At 46.2% G+C, this 20,014-nt stretch overlaps 1 protein-coding gene across 1 annotated transcript; it reads left to right on the forward strand.

Moving 5' to 3' along the window:
- The first annotated feature begins 6,523 nt into the window (after window positions 1-6,523).
- gpatch1 (G patch domain containing 1) lies at window positions 6,524-18,755 on the forward strand. Its single transcript, XM_088991561.1, has 19 exons — window positions 6,524-6,721; window positions 6,949-7,083; window positions 7,170-7,255; window positions 7,336-7,502; window positions 9,239-9,401; window positions 9,475-9,720; window positions 9,796-9,940; window positions 11,281-11,357; window positions 11,460-11,673; window positions 11,761-12,024; window positions 12,087-12,268; window positions 13,965-14,092; window positions 14,170-14,258; window positions 14,339-14,442; window positions 15,186-15,486; window positions 15,647-15,727; window positions 15,796-15,878; window positions 15,950-16,104; window positions 17,130-18,755. Exons 1-19 carry the CDS (start codon window positions 6,637-6,639, stop codon window positions 17,179-17,181), a joined length of 2,757 nt encoding a protein of 918 aa, XP_088847687.1. The 5' UTR covers window positions 6,524-6,636; the 3' UTR covers window positions 17,182-18,755.
- Window positions 18,756-20,014: the final 1,259 nt, after the last annotated feature.

The following is a 20,014-nucleotide window of genomic DNA, read 5'->3' on the forward strand; positions in this document are numbered from 1 at the left end:
CGCGTGCGCATTCCTGAGGCGATCGGACGCGGCGCGTCCGCGCGCGCGGCAGCGCGTAATCCCGGTGGCCGCCTTAATCCCGGCGGGCGTTTTAAACTGCGCTAACGTGCGGCTAACGAGCGCCCCGATTAGCCGCCAACAAAGGCCGGTCTGTCCGGGCGACCTTTGCGTCGGTTTGCGGCCCGAGCATGTGACTCTCCTCAGGCGCTAACACCTGCGTCGGACAACGCCTCCGCAAGCCGTCGATGCGCTCGGGTTCAGCCGAGGGTCGCGCCCGCTTCACGCGGGAGTCAATTGGTCATCGGCGGATTTAGGCGAGAGGATCACGGGGCCGGCTGGCTTCATCCGCATGCTAACAAGTATGCCGCTGGAGCCACGCGAGTTGCCACCTGAGTCAAAAAAGAGTCAAACCATGGACGGGGTGAGTCTTGCTCATAGGAGTCACACAGGAGTCAAACGAGCCATCCAATGAGTCCTTTGGCGAATCACTTCACACCTTTGGTCACATGGTGAGTCCAAAGAGTCATCGCGCGAGTCACGATCAGTTTCCACTTGAGCCAAATGACGAGCCAAGTGCCGTAAGTCGAATCATGCGACGTGTCACTCGCTGAGTCAAATGAGTCACATCGGGAATCAAACGAGAGTCAGACGAGTCATCTAATGAGCCGTTTTCGCGAGTCACCTCACACCTTTGGACACATGAGGAGACTAAAACGTGTGAGTCATGGGCAGTTTCCAATTGGGCCAAATGATGAGCCAAGTGCTGCGAGTCGAATCATGCGACGCGTCACCCGCTGAGTCAAACGAGTCACATCGGGAGTCAAACGCGAGTCAGACGAGTCATCCAATGAGTCCTTTGGCGAATCACCTTACACCTTTGGTCACATGGTGAGTCCAAAGAGTCATCAAGCGAGTCACGGGCAGTTTCCACATGAGCCAAATGATGAGCCAAGTGCTGCGAGTCGAATCATTCGACGTGTCACTCGCTGAGTCAAACGAGTCACATCGGGAGTCAAACGCGAGTCAGACGAGTCATCCAATGAGTCCTTTGGCGAGTCACCTCCCACCTTTGGACACATGGGGAGTCCAAAACGTGTGAGTCGTGGGCAGTTTCCAATTGAGTCAAATGCTGCGAGTGGAGTCACGCGACGCGTCACCCGCTAAGTCAAATGAGTCACATCGGGAGTCAGATGGCAAAGTGACTCACTTTGTCAAGCTGTGAGTCATAGTGAGCCGAATCCACCTGATCGCTGGTGCGAGTCACAATACGAATCCCGCCACTCACATGGAAATGTGAAAAAAACAGTCGAATTTAGGGGGCAGTGCAAAAGATTGTCTTTGGGAAGCCATCCGTCTCTTGTGGCCACCGCAGGCCGCCATGAAGAAATGCTTCAATGAGGGAAAGTTCACGTAGGAGAATTTGGACATTCTTGGGTCCGTTTTTTTTTTTGTCCTCCTTTTGGAAAAAAAAACGGCGGTCACGCTTTTTGGCAACGGGGGGATGTCGGGAGAAGCAGTGAAATTTACAGCCCCCCTGGATGGCAAAGTTGAAGGTGGAATATTTCACTTGCGAAACTTGGAAGCAATAAATCATCCCAAAAGTGGAGCGAAGAGCAAAAAGGCCGATTTTGGGTGTCACAGAACGTGCAAACATTTGCTGCATGGGGGAACAATTGAGTCTTCCCCCCCACCCAAGCCCCCGAGAGTATGTTTTTGGGGTCCGGCCAGCATCCCGTAAACACCCCCGACCCGGCCTCCCACCTACCGCCCCTCCCCCCCTTCACCCCACCCCTCTCTGTTTACTCTGGAAGGCTGTGAAAGGCTGCGAGACTTTGACCGGGAACAGTCGGACCCTGGGGGGGTCGGAGTGGGGTCAGGGGGAGGGGGTGGACGCGTGCCCGCCTCACGTGACCTCCACCTAAGACGTTTGGAACGAAGAACAAGTGGTTGGACGTTCAAGATTAGAAAGTAGATCGCTCACTTGTTGACATCAGATCAACGTGCACGCGTGGGGGTCAAAGTTCATTTGAAGGCGGACTCCCAGCGTGTCTCTTTAAGACGAGGAAATGTCAACGCCTCAACAAACACTTACTTACAGTCACAGGATCAATTTTTCTGTGGGTGCGCAGCGGCAGCCACACACGCCAGCGTTCACTCACCCCAGAAGTTACTCAAATAGATAGAAAGCTAGCCAGCTAGCTGATAGATAGCTAATAGCTAGCCAGCGTGAAAGCTAGCCAGCTATATAACTAATAGATATACAGATAGATAGCCTGCATGCCAGCTAGAAAGCTAGCCAGCTAGCGCACCAGCTAATAAATAGCAAATAGATAGCGAATAGCTCGCTAGCTTTTAGACCTTTTCATCCAAACGTCAAGTAGCCTCCTGGAAATCTCGATGAAAACGAGGACTATTTTTTTACTAGGGGAGCAGTATATGATTTTTTTCTGCAGTCCATGTTTTTCTGTGGGTGAGCAGCGGCAGCCATACGCGCCAGCGTTCACTCACCCCGGAAGTTACTCAAATAGATCGAAGGCTAGCCAGCTAGCTAATAGATAGCTAATAGCTAGAAAGCTAGCCAGCTATATAGCGAATAGATATACAGATAGATAGCCGATAGATAGCTAGAAAGCTAGCCATCCATAGTCCAAATTGAAATGGCCGATCACTTTTCAATTTCAATTTCTGTCTTCCCCATGTAAGACACACACACACACACACACACACACACATTTCTGTTTCAAATGTTTTGTGAGGTCCGGATAACTCCAGATAAGGAGTGAGGACCACCGTTGTTGATAAGTTTAGAGAAGAACTAGTGTTCCATTTGAACACTAAATGTCACCCCACTTCCACTTCTTTAAAAACAAAGAAATAAAAAGTGGACTTGAAACTGAAATAACAGCAGGAGTGAGGTTTCTGAATGGCTACATTCAAAGTCCTCACCCCTGTTGTGAATTTGGTTAAAATATCGTTTTACTCTTTGTGGTATAAACGTTTTCCTCTCATTAACCACACACACACACACCCATGAACACACACAGTGAGTAAAAAGTGTGTGGATGTGAAATGAAAATACACACCCAAAAATCATTTTGGGTGCATTTGTGAGGACCTCTCTGACACTTTAACAGATGCATATATTGACCCTCTAGAACAGTGGTCTCAAACTCGCGGCTCGCGGGCCAACTGTGGCCCCAAAAGAATATTTTGCGGCCCGCCTTGATATGAAAGATTAATGTTAGTGCGGCCCGCCCGCATGATTGATACGAATGAAATTTGTGTGTGAAGCTGAACAAGTAGGCAAGAGAAGCCATGTTGAGGACAGTTCATGTTTTATTTATGTTAAGAAAGCTAAAGGTTAAAGAACTGTTAATACAGACATTTGAAACTTTATTAAAATAATTAGTTTTCCTGTGGTTTTCTCAGTCGTCTGTATCTGCCTTATGATCAGTATAATTATTTTATTTATTTATTACTGGTTAATTTATTTTTTCTTCATTTTTTCATTTAGTTCATTTTTTGTGTGTTAAAAATAACGTTTTTGAGAACATTGGAATGTTTTATCTATGCTTTTCTTGTGGAAATCATGATACGGCCCAGCTTCACCCAATCATAAATTGACTTTGAGACCCCTGCTCTAGAAGCCTTTAGAATGAAAAACTTGTCAAAATGTCCTCACCACGTATGGTATAAAATGTTAGTGGTCCTCACAGGACTAGCCATACAAACAGACACGCGGGCACACACACACACGCGCACACACACACACGCACACACACATACACACGTATACAGTGAGACCTCAACTTACGAACTTAATTGGTTCCCAGACAGAGTGTGTAAGGCGAAAAATGTGTATCTCAAAAATAAATTTCCCATAGGAAACCATTAAAATGGGAATAATCCGTTCCTGGGTTTCCATAAAATATGCTTTTCAACTAAATAACCCTTAAAACTACACACAACATACCTTATTCTATGTATAATAAATGTGCTATTGTATTGTAATGAAAGAAATACACTGCATTGTATCATAAAGTCACTTTATTTACATTTGTGATGGTCATTTACGGCTTGATGGAATGGCGTTGGAGGTCGAAGGCCAAAGGGAATTGCTGTTTGGAAAGAGAGGCGTATTACATGACGACTGTAATTAAAGAAATAAACTGTGCTGTAAAATAAAGTTTTCTTTACCTTTTTGATGGTCGTTGATGGCTTATGGAAGGAGAGTCACCTTCCATAAGGACTGTTGGTAATTTAACCTCTGGTGCTGTTCGGTCGTGTGCTTCCGCCGAAGATCACTCCGCCAGCCGTGGTGGGTGTGTATTATGGAAATAGTGCTTATTATAAGGTTTAATTTTCATAAATTTGACGTTTGTAAGACAAAAAGTTTGTAAGTTGAGGTGTTTGTAAGTTGAGGTCTCACTGTATAATAATAATAATAATAATAATAATAATAATAATAATAATAATAATAATAATAATAATAATAATAATAATAATAATAATAATGCATTTCATTTCTAAGCACCTTTCAAAACGCTCAAGGTCACTTTACAGTCACAGGATAAGGATAAGCAGCGGCAGTCACACGCGCCAGATATGAGCACTGATGGTTGTTTCTGTGTGACCGGTGTGTTCAGGGTGTCCTTTGCCTGCTGCTTGAAGACAGCTGGGATTGGCTCGGGCACCCTGAGGGGTTCAAGCTAACCGACGGATGCAAGGAGGTGTGACTGTACTTGAGAAGTTTGAGAAATTTGTTTACAAAGCGGCGGTGCTGCTTGAAGAGCGAGCAGCGAGCGCCCTCTGCTGTTTGGGGGTCGAACTTCATGTTGAGATGCCGCACACGTCTATTGGGAAAGGTCTCTCTCGTGCTCGGACAATTCCACTTGGATGTGTTGCTTTGTTTTTGCCATTTTATTTTGTTATGTGTGTTTAACATTTAAGTCTAATTTATAATAGCATTTTAATCATAAAAAATGTATAACTTGTCACCCAATAACATAATAAGCTGTCCATTATTTGGGTGAATATATAGAGTTTGATGGTTCTCTTTATTTGTAAGTAGGTTCGTTGTCAGATCTCCCAGGCAGGTTACGCGCAGAGCTTGATCGTGGCGTAGAGTTGAGCAAGTCGTGCCGTGATGTCCGTCCGACGCCCGGCGTGAGCCGGGCGTGAGTCTGAGCTGATTCTGCCCCGTGGTTCGCCCGATCTCTCTGTCCCGCGACAGCTCCTTTTATACAATTTGCAAGCGTGTGCTATGCGTCAGGGTGATACGCACATCAAGGAGATCAAGGAATTGAAAGACATGAAAGTGTTGAAAAGCGCACTTCAAAATCATACACGCGTGTGTCGCAACAAATATTCACCCAATAACACGATAAACTGTCCACTCATGCGGTACTACTTCTTTCTTTCCTTTCCTCTTCCTTTCATAACTTTGCTGCTGTGTTACTTCCGGGTAGAGTGACCGCTGGCGCGAATGTCTGCCGCTGCTCACCCGCACACAAAAAAAAGTTCTTATCCCGTGACTGTAAAGTGTCCTTGAGAGTTTTGAAAAGCGCTTAGAAATTAAATGTATTATTATTATTATCATTTGCTAGCTATTAGCTCTGGCTGGCTAGATAGCTATCTGGCTGGCTAGCTAGCTATTTAGCTATCTATCTATTTACTATCTGGCTGTCGAGCTAGGTATCTGTTGGCTAACGATTGCCTAGCTAGAAACCTTTCTATCTATTTGTGTTACTTCCAGGTTGAGTGAAAACTGGCGCATGTGGCTGCCGCTGCTCACCCACAGAAAAACTTCTCCTACGACTGTAAAGTGACCTTGAGATATTTGAAAGGTGCTTAGAAATGAAATGTATTATTATTATTATTATTATTATTATTATTATTATTAATAATATTCTTATTATTAGCAGTATTAGCATTAGCATTATTTTTATTATGGGTTTCATCATCATCGTCATCATCATCATCTGGAACTGCTTCGCGAAACAAAAAATGGTATTAAAGGACAACCGCCATCTTGTGCATTTTCTGGGACGCTACATTGACGTCCTGACGGCTCAATTGATAAGGAAGTACTTCTTTAATCGATTGCAAACATTTATGCTTTCCTCTTCAGAACTATTTGAATAAAACAAGGTGATGTTCATGCACGGCTCATTGCATGGCTCGTTTTGTGTAGCAATACAAAACATATCTATGTCTTGAATTTGAAAAAGAAAAATCACATTTTATTTTTCACTCAAAAAGTGACTGCACATATGAAACTGGTTGGGTTCGGTACCTCCAACAAGGTTAAGAACCACTGTTCGAGAGCAAGGCAAGACGTAGAGGCGTGACGTCATGAACAACGGGGCGGGATTCTGAAACTGATACTCTCTGACGTCTTTTTGAAGTAATTTCGGGACACTTTATTCGTTCATTCATTTGACTAAATATATAAGCCTACTTGTTTTGGATATTTTATATGCTATAAAACGTTTTTTTCTGATGTCATTTAGGAAACAAGACAATGGTGTCGGTAGCATAAAGAAATTGAAAACCGGACGGTTGCCGAATAAGCGTTTTCGGCCATTTGGTCCCTCCGCGGCCGCCGTAGCGACGTCATCGAGACGCTACGGCAACATGGCGGACGACGAGCAGGACGACGATCGTTCACCAGCGGTTGATTTTGTGACCTACGGGACTCCCCTGGAGCCTCTGGAAGAAGGTCGGTCGCATTCCGGCATTTCGTTGCCACTTCTGTGACAGTTTAAGCGCAACAAAAGTTCCAAAATGGCCGTTCGTCGTTGTTGTCGTTGTTGTCGTTGTTGAAAACATTGACACATGTTCCGAGTTGCATGCGCGTATGTCGGTTTTGTCGTCTTGGCTTGCGGGTGTGCATGTCGAGCTCGATTTGATGAGTTTTGTCGCTTTGACGCGCGTTGAACGTTTCAGACGAGGCCCCCCGCAAGCCCATCCCCCTCCACGAGCAGACGGTTCGGGATGAGAAGGGCCGCTACCAACGCTTCCACGGCGCCTTCACCGGCGGCTTCTCCGCCGGATATTACAACACCGTGGGATCCAAAGAAGGTCAGCCGGCGAGCCCCTTTGGCCCGACTCACTTTCCACCCGGGCAGGCGATTGATGGACGGCTCTGAGGTGACTTTGTTTTCCAGGATGGACGCCGTCGACCTTCGTGTCTTCGCGTCAACAGAAGGCGGAGAAACATCAGGCCACGCCCCAAGACTTCATGGATGAGGAGGTCGCCATGACGACGGCCGCGCCGCTCGTCCTTTAGAACTAGAGTTTGCTGAGGCGGTTTGGGCGTCTGTTTGGTTTCAGGATCTGGGCGAGCACGGCATCGCGCCGGCCCGGATCACCACCACGCAGCCGTTTGCGTCCCGGCCGGCGCCGACCGCAACGCCCTGGGACACGGTCAAGGCCGTCAACGCTCAGACGGCCATTATACCGGGAGACAACCTCCTCGACGAACTGGTCGCGCCGGCAAGGTGACCTCTCCTGTTGTCAATTGCTCATCCGCCATTTTTTTTTACCGTTGCTCTTTGTTGACGGTTTTCTGTTTGCAAAACATAATAACAATAATAATACATTTCATTTCTAAGCGCCTTTCAAAACTCTCAAGGTCACTTTACAGTCACAAGATACGTTTTTCTCTGGGTGAGCAGCGGCAGCCACACGCGCCAGCGTTCACTCAACCCGGAATAACTCAAATACTGTAAAGTCTCGTTATATCGATATTCAAGGGAGTCCGAAAAAATATCGATATAACCGGGACTATCGATATATCCGATATCGATATAACGAGACTTTACTGTAGATAGAAAGCTAGTTAATAATAGCTAGCTAATAGCTAGCCATCGAGATAGCCAGCCGGTCAGCTAGATAGCGAATAGCTAGCAAATAGATAGCTAGCTGGATAGCCAGGTAGCTAGCTAATAGGTAGCCAGCGAGATAGCCAGCCAGTCAGCTAGATAGCTAATAGATAGCAAATAGCTAGCTAGAGAGATAGCCAAGTAGATAGCTAATAGGTAGCCAGATAGATAGCCAGCCAGTCAGCTAGATAGCATCGTATGACGTATGTATCTTAAACTAAGAAAGTTTTTTTTAAACATTTAAATCGAGCAAATGTCTGATTTTAAATCTAGTAAATTTCTGACTTTAAATCGATCAAATTTGCGACTTTAAATCTAGCAAATTTGCGACTTTAAATCTAGCAAATTTCTGACTCTAAATCGAGCAAGTTTGTGACTTTAAATCTAGCAAATTTGTAACTTTAAATCGAGCAAATTTGTGACTTTAAATCTAGCAAATTTGCCATTTCAAATGTAGCAAATTTATGACTTTAAATCTAGCAAATTTTCGACTTTAAATCTAGCAAATTTGTAACTTTAAATCTACCAAATTTGCCATTTCAAATGTACTAAATTTATGACTCTAAATCTAGCAAATTTGTCACTTTAAATCTAGCAAATTTGCGACTTTAAATCTAGCAAATTTGTCACTTTAAATCTAGCAAATTTGCGTCTTTAAATTAGCAAATTTGTGACTTTAAATTAGCAAATTTGTGACTAAGTCTAGCAAATTTGTTACTTTAAATCTAGCAAATTTATGACTTTAAATCTAGCAAATTTATGACTTTAAATCTAGCAAATTTACCACTTTAAATCTAACAAATTTACCACTTTACATCTAGCAAATTTGCGACTTTGAATCTCGCAAATTTGCAACTTTAAATGTAGCAAATTTGCAACATTAAATCTAGCAAATTTGCGACTTTAAATCTAGCAAATTTCTGACTTTAAATCTAGCAAATTTGTAACTTATACATGTTTTTCATTTATAAGCACCTTTCAAAACTCTCAAGGACACTTTACAGTCATGGCATATTTTTTCTGCGCCAGCGTTCACTCAACCCGGAAGTAATGTAAAGTTTAACAAAATAAAATAAATACTAACAAAATTATATGACAACACAAAGACAATGAAAAATAAATACATTAAGTAACTCAAATAGATAGAAAGCGAGCTAGCTAGCTAATAGATAGCTAGGTAAATAGCTATATACCTAATAGATTGCTAGTGAGATAGCTAGCCAGACAGCTAAAAAGCTACTCCATAGCAAATAGCGATCTAGCTAGCTTGGTGTTTTTGATGGATTCATTCGCCAGACGGCGGCGGCCGACGCTGCTCGCCGGATGTGCTCACCGCCGTCTCTGTGCGTCAGGTCTTGCATCGGCGTGGAGCTCTTGACCCGGATGGGCTGGAAGGCGGGCCAGGGTGTGGGTCCTCGCGTCAAGAGGAAACCTCGCCGCCAACGTGCGACCGATGCCGGCGGCGCCAGAGTATTTGGCTGCGCTCCGCCCCCTGCCGGCTCTGAGGAGTCCGAGGTGGGTGGAGTCCCGATCGTCGCTTTTGCGTCCGTGACGGCGACCGTTCACCGATGGCGCCGCTGTCCCTCAGGAGGACGACGGCGAGTTCGCCCCTGAGAACGTCACCTTCGCCCCCAAAGACGTGACGGCGGTGGACTTTGGCGTGAGGGCGGGGCTTCAGGGTCTGGGGTACAGCGGCCTGGACCCCGCGCTGGCGCTGCGCGGCCAGGCCGCCGATGGCGGCCCCGCCCTGTTGTCGCTGCACTCGGACGCCACCAGCCGGCTCTTCGGGGAAAGGCTGCGGGGCTCTCGCAGGGGAGGCGGCGTGGCCGGCCAGGTGAGGCCGCCGTCGCCGTCGTGGACTCGGGTGGGGGGTCCTCCGCCTGAGCCGGCGTGCGGCTGTGCCGTGTAGGCCTTCGGCGTAGGCGCCCTGGAAGACGACGACGAGGACGTGTACCAACGAGACGCCATGTCCAAGTACGACACGGTCCTGGAAGACGAGCCCGGAGACGGACTCTACGGCTGGACGGCGCCCGGCGGCGGCGGCAGAAAGACACGTAGCAAACCGCCCTTTGGTTTTTTTTATGTTTGCTGGTCTTTATCTATTAGCTATATAGCTAGCTGGCTAGCTATTTGAGTCAGGAAACATATTAGCTATCTCGCTGGCTAGCTCTATATTAGCTGTCTAGCTATCTATTAGCTCACTAGCTAGCTTTTTGAGTTATCTAGCTATCGATTAGCTATATAGCTGGCTAGCTATTTGAGTCAGGGAACATATTAGATTATCTATCTTGCTGGCTAGCTCTATATTAGATGTCAACTATCTATTAGCTAGCTAGCTAGCTTTCTAGTTTTTTGAGTTATCTAGCTATCGATTGGCTATATAGCTGGCTAGCTATTTTAGTCAGGAAACATATTAGCTATCTCACTGGCTAGCTCTATATTATCTGTCTAGCTATCTATTAGCTTTCTATCTTTTTGAGTTATCTAGCTATCTATTAGCTATATAGCTGGCTAGCTATTTGAGTCAGGAAACATATTAGCTATCTAGCTATCTATCTATCTATTAACTGTCTAGCTATCTATTAGCTAGCTAGCTAGCTTTCTATCTTTTTGAGTTATCTAGCTATCTATTAGATATATAGCTGGCTAGGTATTTGAGTCAGGAAATATATTAGCTATCTAGCTGGCTTGCTATATATTAGCTGTCTTACTAGCTATATATTAGCTAGCTTGCTTTCTATCTTTTTGAGTTATCTAGCTATCTATTAGATATATAGCTGGCTAGGTATTTGAGTCAGGAAATATATTAGCTATCTAGCTAGCTAGCTTTCTATCTTTTTGATTGATCTAGCTACCTATTAGCTATATAGCTGGCCAGCTATTTGAGTCAGGAAACATATTAGCTATCTAGCTGGCTAGCTATATATTAGCTGTGTAGCTGTATATTAGCTGTCTAGCTTGCTATCTTTTAGCTAGCTAGCTTTCTATCTTTTTGAGTTATCTAGCTATCTATTAGTTATATAGCTGGTTAGCTATTTGAGTCAGGAATCATATTAGCCAGCTAGCTATCTATTAGCTGTCTAGCTATCTATTAGCTGGCTAGTTTTCTATCTTTTTGAGTTATCTAGCTATCTATTAGCTATATAGCTGGTTAGCTATTTGAGTCAGGAATCATATTAGCTAGCTATCTATTAGCTGTCTAGCTATCTATTAGCTAGCTAACTTTCTATCTTTTTGAGTTATTCTGGGTTGAGTGAACGCTGGCACATATGGCTGCCACTGCTCACCCACAGAAAAACTTATCCTGTGACTGTAAAGTGACGTTGAGAGTTTTGAAAGGCGCTATTATTATTTTGCCACCCCTCCCCCCCCATCAACTGCCGTTCGCTTGCAGACCACAAGGAGGCGTCGTACCTTGGCAAAATCCTGGAAGGCTTCACCTTGGCACGCAACTCGGAAGAAAAGAAAATGGCAAGTCCCGTTTTGAACGACGCCCTCGCCAGCCTTGGCGACCATTCGCCCGCCGATTTTGCTCGCCGCTGCCACGTTGACGTTTGTGGCGCCCGCTCGCAGGTCTTTGCGGCGCCGCGGCTGCCGGCCGACTTCCGTCCAGTGCACCGCTTCCGCCCTCTGGTGGCCGTGTCGCACGTTTCGGGCGTGAGCGCCGCCCTGGCCGAGGCGCTGAGGTCATCCAAAGGTCAGGCGCCCGACCGCCACGCCGGCGCCGGACGCCACCACATGGCGTCGGACCAGAGGGGGGCGCTGCTGGGCGAGGCCGCCCTGCCAGGTGGGAACCGCACCCGCCGACCGTGTGCGCGTCCGGCTGGGGAGGTTGACTGACACGTATGTGGCCCCGCCCCCTTTGTGGCGCCAGGCCCCGCCTCCGTCATGGAGCTGCTGCGGCCCGAAGACCGTCAGCGATTGCTGCGTTTGAGAGCGGACGCCTCCGTACCCTCCGCGCCGCCAATAGCGCCCGCCCCCGCGGACGCTTCCTTGCAGCGGCGACAGGAGGAGGCGGCGGCAACGGCGTGGCGAGGCCGCGACGGCGACCCGCGGGCCTTCAAGCCTTTTGAGAAGAACGCCGCCAAGCAAGCCCGATACGACGCCTACTTGGGGCGACTGCGACTGGGCGACAAAGGTGAGGGGGGGGGGGGGGGGGGGGCATGCCCACCTAGGCTGACGGAGGCTCTCCGCTGGCAGACGCCCTGGACGCCAGCCTGGACGCCTCCATGACGGAGTGGGAGCGCGGCCGCGAGAGGGAGGAGTTTGTGCGGGCGTCCATCTTGTACCGGCCCGCCTCCTCGGCGCTGGCCAGCCGCTTCACGCGAGCCACGCGGGACGACGACGACGACCAGCACGTGGAGGTGGCGGCGGAGCAGGAGGTAAGCGCGCGACTGCATTTGCGCCGCCGCGCCGTGACCTTGCGACCCCATGGACCCAAGAAATGGAATAATAATAATAATAATAATAATCCATTTCATTTGTAAGCGCCTTTCAAAACTCTCAAGGTCAGTTTGCAATCACAAGATCAATTTTTCTGTGGGTGAGCAGCAGCAGCCACACCCGCCAGCGTTCACTCAACGCGGAAGAAAATAGATAGTAAGCTAGCTAGCCAGCCAGTAGGTAGCCAATAGATATTCAACAGATAGCCACCTAGATAACCAACCACCCAGATAGCTATACAGCTAATAGATAGCGAAATAGATAGAAACCCAGCCAGCTAATAGATAGCCAACAAATAGCTAGCCACCTAGGTAGCCATATAGCCAATAGAAAGCTAAATAGTGAGAAAGCTAGCTAGCCAGCTAGTAGATAGCTACCTAGATGGCCAGCCACCCCAATAGCTATATAGCTAATAGATAGCTAAACAGATAGAAAGCCAGCCAGCTAGTAGATAGCTAATAGATAGCCCACTGATAGCTAGCCACCTAGATAGCCATATAACCAATATAAACCAATAAAAAGCTAAATACTGAGAAAGCTAGCTAGCCACCTAGTAGACAGCTAATAAATAGTCAACAGATAGCTACCTAGATAGCCAGCCACCCAGTTAGCTACATAGCTAATAGACAGCTAAATAGATAGAAAGCCAGCCACCCAGCTAGCTATATAGCTAATAGATAGCCATCAGCTAGCTAGCCAGATTGCTAGCCACATAGATAGCCATATAACCAATATAAAGCTAAATACTGAGAAAGCTAGCTAGCCACCTAGTAGACAGCTAATAAATAGTCAACAGATAGCTACCTAGATAGCCAGCCACCCAGTTAGCTACATAGCTAATAGATAGCTAAATAGATAGAAAGCCAGCCACCCAGCTCGCTATATAGCTAATAGATAGCCATCAGATAGCTAGCCAGATAGCTAGCCACCTAGATAGCCATATAAGATAGCCAGCCACCCAATTAGCTACATAGCTAATAGACAGCTAAATAGATAGAAAGCCAGCCACCCAGCTAGCTATATAGCTAATAGATAGCCATCAGATAGCTAGCCAGATTGCTAGCCACCTAGATAGCCATATAACCAACATAAAGCTAAATACTGAGAAAGCTAGCTACCCACCTAGTAGACAGCTAATAAATAGCCAACAGATATCTACCTAGATAGCCAGCCACCCAGTTAGCTGCATAGATAGTAGACAGCTAAATAGATAGAAAGCCAGCCACCCAGCTAGCTATATAGCTAATAGATAGCCATCAGATAGCTAGCCAGATTGCTAGCCACATAGATAGCCATATAAACCAATATAAAGCTAAATACTGAGAAAGCTAGCTAGCCACCTAGTAGACAGCTAATAAATAGTCAACAGATAGCTACCTAGATAGCCAGCCACCCAATTAGCTACATAGCTAATAGACAGCTAAATAGATAGAAAGCCAGCCAGCTAGTAGATAGCTATGAGATAGCCATCAGATAGCTAGCCAGATTGCTAGCCCCCTACATAGCTATATAGCCAATAGAAAGCTAAACACAGAGAAAGCTAGCTGGCCAGTCAGTAGATAGCTAATAGACAGCCAACAGATAGCTACCTAATGTATTATTGATTATTATTATTGTTGTTGTTGTTGTTGTAAGGGCGACGCGAAGGACAAAGAAGCGGCGGTCAGGATGAAGATGTTCGGGCGTCTGACCCGCGACACTTTGGAGTGGCATCCGGACAAGATTCTGTGCCGGAGGTTCAACGTGCCCCACCCTTACCCCGGGTACGCACAAACGCCAACGCGCGCGGGCTGAGGCCACGCCCCCGCGGTGACGCCCACCTTCCGCTCGCCCGCCGCAGGTCGTCTATTGTGGGGCTGCCCAAAGTCAAGCGGGACAAGTTTTCTGTCTTCAACTTTCTGACGCTGGAGCCGGACGCCGAGCGAGCAGGTGACGACATCCCCACGCCCACCCGCGCTCGCCGCGTTTGCCGCCGCTCGTAGCGACGTGCTTGTCGGATTTCCCCGCAGCCCCCCCCAAGGCGGTCGCCAAGAAGTCCAGATGGGACCAGGAGGCGGAGCCGGCCCCCGACGTCAAAGGATCGCCTCCGGGAGCGCCCGCCCAGCCTTCTGAGGTGACGTGTGCTATCTATTTGCTATCTATTAGCTATCTCGCTAGCTATCAATTAGTTATCCATTAGCCAGCTAGCTAACTTTCTATCTATTTGCGTTATTCCAGGCTATCTCACTGGCTATTTATTTGCTATCTATTAACTAGCTGGCTAGCTCTCTAGCTGGCTATCTATTAGTTATTTATTGGTTAGCTAATCTATCTATCTATCTATCTATCTATCTATCTATCTATCTATCTATCTATCTATCTATCTATCTATCTATCTATCTATCTATCTATCTATCTATCTATCTATCTATCTATCTATCTATCATCTATTTGCTGACTAGCTATCTAGCTGGCTACATAACTAGCTATCTATTTGCTATCTATTAGCTAACTATCTCGCTAGCTTTCAATTAGTTATCCATTAGCCAGCTAACTAACTTTCCATCTATTTGAGTTATTATTCCTGGTTTTGTGAACGCTGCCGTGTGTGGCTGCCGCTGCTCACCCACAGAAAAAAAACATATCCTGTGACTGTAAAGTGACCTTGAGAGTTTTGAAAGGCACTTATAAATGAAATGTATCATTATTATTTTGGGGAATAGAGGACAAAAAAAGTCTGCTCCTATTACCGGCTCCTTGTCCTTCGTTCACTTCAGAGATCCGGCTCTAAGAACCGGCTCGTTCGCGAACCACACATCACTATTGGAGACCCACCCAAAAAAAAAAAATCAACAACCTCTTTTTGCTCCTCCACAGGACGCACCTGAGGTGTCCGGTGACCCCCCAGAGACCAAGAAGCAAGAGGACGAGGAAGAGGACGACGCAGACAAAGATGACAGTGAGAAGGAGGACGAGCAGGAGGTGGAGGAGGAGGCGCGCCCCCCCATGGACGTGTTCAAGGCCATCTTCGCCGGCTCCTCGGACGACGACCAGTCGTCCTCGTCTTCTTCGTCGGATGAGGACGAGGCGGAGGGCAAGGACCGAGCCGCGGACGCGCCCCCCATCGACCTCTTTGACGTGTCGTCCCGCGCCGTGGCCACACCCCCCCGGCCCGCAGGTGACCGGAGGCGTCGGTTGTCCTTTAAGAAACAAAAAAAAAACTGAGGCCAAAAGAGCCGGATCATTTTAATGAGCTGAGCCAAAAGAACCGGCTCTCTGAAAAGAGCCGGAATCCCCATCCCCAGGCCTCTCACCTTGGCGTCTTTTTCTCCCTGCAGCCGCAGCCCCCCGCGACCGCCCCTCTCGGGAAGCGGCGGAATTTGGGCCGGCGCTTCCCCCGCCGCGTTTCCTTCTTCTTGGTGAGTCCGGCTTCAACCGCTCGCTTGTCGTCATGGGCTGACGGATTGGCGCCCTTGTTCCCCGCCAGCCGCCGCCGCCTCCTCTTCGCCGCCCCCCCGCGACAAAAAGCGCAAAAACAAGAAGCAACACAAACACAAGAAAGACAAGAAGGTGAACGCCGTCGCCGCCGCCGCCGCTTTTTTCTGCTCCTCTTTCGTCTTGTTGATTTTGTTGTCGGGCAGAAAAAGAAAAGCAAGAAGAAGAAAGACAAAGTCAAGCAGCAGGACCACAAGAGCAAGAAGAAAAAGGACAAGTGGGACAACGCGGACAAAGAGGACAAAGAGGAGTGGAGCCACGCGGATGGCAGAAATGTCTCCACCGAGGAGTTGATGACAAGGTGAACGCCCACTCACGCCCACTCACGCCCGCTCACGCCCACTCACGCCCGCTTACGCCGGCTTACATGTGCCAGTCTGCACTTTTTTTTCCCACGTTTGCGTCCGAACCAAAATGTCTTTCTGTGCTTGGACGCGCATCCAATCGGGGGCGCGTTTGGAGAGGATTTTTGTTTTTTTAATAATAATAATAATAATAATAATAATAATAATAATAATAATAATACATTTCATTTCTAAGCGACTTTCAAAACTCTCAAGGTCACTTTACAGTCACAGGATAAGTTTTGTCGCTACACGCGCCGGCGTTCACTCAGCCCGGAAGTCACTCAAATGGATATAAAGCAAGCTAGCTAATAGATAGCTAATAGATAGCCAGTCAGCTAGATAGCTATATAATAACAATAATAATAATCATCATCATCATCATCCATTTCATTTCTAAGCGCCTTTCAAAACTCTCAAGTTCAATTTTCAGTCACATGATCAGTTTTTCTGTGGGTGAGCAGCGGCAGCCACACGCGCAAGCGTTCACTCAACCTGGAAGTAAATCAAAAAGATTGAAAGCTAGCGAGCCAATAGTTCGCCAATACCTAGCCAAAAGCGAGCCAGTAGCGAGCTAATAGTTCGCCAATAGCGAGCTAATGCTGAGCTAATAGTTTGCTAATAGCTAACCAATAGCTAGCCAGTAGTGAGCCATTAGTGAGCCAGTAACGAGCCAACAAAGTGCCAATAGCGTGCCAATAGGTTGCCAATAGCAAGCCAACAGCGAGCTAATAGTTTACCAATAGCGAGCTAAAGGCGAGCTAATAGTTTACCAATAGCGAGCTAATAGTTCGCCAAGAGCGAGCTAATAGCTAGCCAATACCTAGCCAGTAGCGAGCCAATAGCGATCTAATAGCTCGCTAGCTAGCTAATAGATAGCTAATAGATGGCTAGCTAGCCAGCCAGAGAGCTGGAATGGACATTACTAATCTATCACTAGCAGTGCAGGTAGTAGCCTGAAATACAAATCTGGATTCTCCAGGCTGAAGAGCGCAACGTCGTTGTCGTCAATGTCGCATCCCCCCTGGCGGTGATGAGCCTTTCCGGGCTGCTCTGGTCCTCCACGTTGACAAATGGACTCCACCATTCTTGGCGGTGTCTCAGCGGGGTCGCGTGACGGAGGTCATCCATGGTTGCGTGGCCGCTGTGGCCCCGCCCCCAAATGATTTTGCCTGCTTCCAGCTGATGTTGAGGCCAAAAAGTCAACTGGAAAAACATGAAACGACTTTGGAGACAATCGGCGCAGGCTTGTGCTTTCTGCTTGTCGCCATCTTGTTTTTGGTTTACAATTGGTTGGAATGGAGCCTTCATGGAGCCTTCATGTTTTATTTCTTTTCTGACACAACAATGGAGCCATGTACGGTGATACCTCGGTTTACGAACCTCTTGGCTTACGAACTTTTCGGTTTCTGAACGTTTAATGTATGAACATTTTACCTTGGCATACAAACTATTTTTCGGGATACACACGGAGCTCCCCCAATGAGTGATGTGTCGTTCGGGAACGAGCCCCTTCTCCTCACCAGAAAATGGCAGCCGACTCATTTTTGTCCTCTATTCTCCAGTCTTCGGTTAAAGCCACGTGATTGGTCAAGAACACAGCAGTGAGGGGAGGTAGTTTAAACATTAAAGAGACAGGCAGACGACAGAGAGAGATTGACAAAATGGATTTCAACTTTGATAGCTTCAACTTTGAAGCCGTCTGTACACTTAATGCAAAAAGCTATCAACCCAGCTAAACAGAACACAATTGCTGAGGAACAAGGTAAACTTATGGCAGAGAAAGCACCTACAAGGGATCATTCCTCAATATGGTGAAAGAAGAAGGCTACATTCCTCATCAAGTGTTTAATGCTGATGAAACCGCCCACTCCGTTCCATCAAACCATCGACCATCACAAAGGTCAATAAAACAACTTTATTATACAGTAGTTGATGTCTTTAATTATAATACCATAGCACATTTATTATACATAAAATAAGGTATATTTTGTGTAGTTTTAAGGCTTAGAAAAATTGAAAATTATGTTTTATGGGGACCTGGGAACGGATTATTCTCATTTTAATGGTTTCCTATGTGAAATTAATTTTTGGGATACACACTTTTCGTTTACACACCCTGTCTGGGAACCAATTAGGTTCGTAAGCCAAGGTATTACTGTACTTGTGTTTTTATTTTTTGCCCCTGTCCCCCTCCCAATAAATATATCTTTGGAGAATAAAAGTGTTTGTGGCATTCCAAAGAAAATAAAAAAAAACGTGATGAAAAACAATAAATCCCCAAATAAGCAAGTCACCCCCCCCCCCCCCCTCCGACTTGGAATTCAAGAGCGGAGACAAATCACCGGAAATGGCGCCGATTGACTGTCACAATAAGAGCCAATCCCGCAAGTGATCCTCAATTGACGCGATAATAATAATAATAATAATCGTAATAATACATTTCATTTGTAAGCGCCTTTCAAAACTCTCAAGGTCACTTTACAGTCACTGGATCAGTTTTTCACAGGTGGACAAATGTTATCACATGATGCTGTTATTATTATTCAATTATTATATTTTTTACTAGTTGTTATTATAGCATTATTAATATGAAAAGCAAATTAGTCACAGCTGATCATCAGACCAGACTAACGACAGGGAAAGTAATACATAGTGGATGCGCTCTGTGTACATATAAATCAAGCCATATAAATATAAATATTTGATGTAGTGTATTTTTTACATGAGTAATTCGTTTTTACATAATCATACATGATTTTTGGTAGTTAATTTAAGCCAAAAAACTGAGTAGCCATTTGGGAGCCAAAAGGGCCGGATCTTTTTAGTGAGCCGAACCAAAAAGGACCGACTCTCTGAAAAGAGCCGCAATTCCCATCACTAATTTCGTTCGGGCTCGGTCGCGTCGTCGTTCCTTTTTTGAGCCCCCAAAGAAGGTTCTTTCCTGCGCATGCGCAGACCCACCCGGAAGATGCCGTTGCGCAGAGATAATAGTGATGGGAGTTCCGGCTCTTTTCAGAGAGCCGGTTCTTTTGGTTGGATCGTCTCACTAAAAAGATCCGGCTCTTTTGGCTCCCAAATGGCTCCTCAGTTTTTTTTTTTTTTTTTTTTTTTTTTTGTTGCTTAAGTTAATTGGATTGGATTGGATTGGATTTGCCTTTATTAGTCTCGCAGTGGAGAAATTTACATTTCACAGCAGCAAATTTATGAAAGAAACTATGAATTATATTATAGAATTATGTTTAATTATTTTTAATTACAGTAAAGTCTCGTTATATCGATATCGGTTATATCGATAGTACCGCTTATTACGATACTATTTTCATTTCCCTTGCACATTTCTTGTCTTTTTATGTATAATTAGTACCGTTTAGTACGATACCCGGTTATTACGAGAATCCGGTTATTACGGTGCTCCTTTTCATCCCCCGCCGGCCATTTTTGTTGTTTATATCGATATATCCGTCGCGCCATTGGTCAACTTGGTCACGTGTCTTGTTACGTGAGCCGCCATCGGTCGCGCCATTGGTCGACTTGGTCACATGAGCCGCCATCGGTCGCGCTATTGGTCGACTTGGCCGTGTGACTTTGTCACGTGACACGCCATCGGTCACGCCATTGGTCAACTTGGTCACGTGTCTTGGTTACGTGTCACGCCATCAGTCGCGCCATTGGTCGACTTGGTCAGGTATTATATCGATATTTTTTCGGACTCCCTTGAATATCGATATAACGAGACTTTACTGTATTAATTATTTTGTTGCTTAAGTTATTATTTGAAAAAATTATTACTCATATAAAAAATACACTACATCAGATATTTTTATTTATATGGCTTGATTTATATGTACACGGAGCGCATCCACA

This window comes from Hippocampus bargibanti, linkage group LG03 (genome assembly GCF_051943395.1).
Source record: "Hippocampus bargibanti isolate YZ-2025 linkage group LG03, ASM5194339v1, whole genome shotgun sequence".
NCBI lineage: Eukaryota > Metazoa > Chordata > Actinopteri > Syngnathiformes > Syngnathidae > Hippocampus > Hippocampus bargibanti.

Bases quoted from the DNA above. Each gene is read 5' to 3' on its own strand.
- gpatch1 (XM_088991561.1), top strand. From the start codon at position 6,637: ATGGCGGACGACGAGCAGGACGACGATCGTTCACCAGCGGTTGATTTT. The intron at 6,722-6,948 runs GTCGGTCGCATT...TGAACGTTTCAG, and splicing joins CCTGGAGCCTCTGGAAGAAG to ACGAGGCCCCCCGCAAGCCC. The intron at 9,721-9,795 runs GTGAGGCCGCCG...TGTGCCGTGTAG, and splicing joins GAGGCGGCGTGGCCGGCCAG to GCCTTCGGCGTAGGCGCCCT.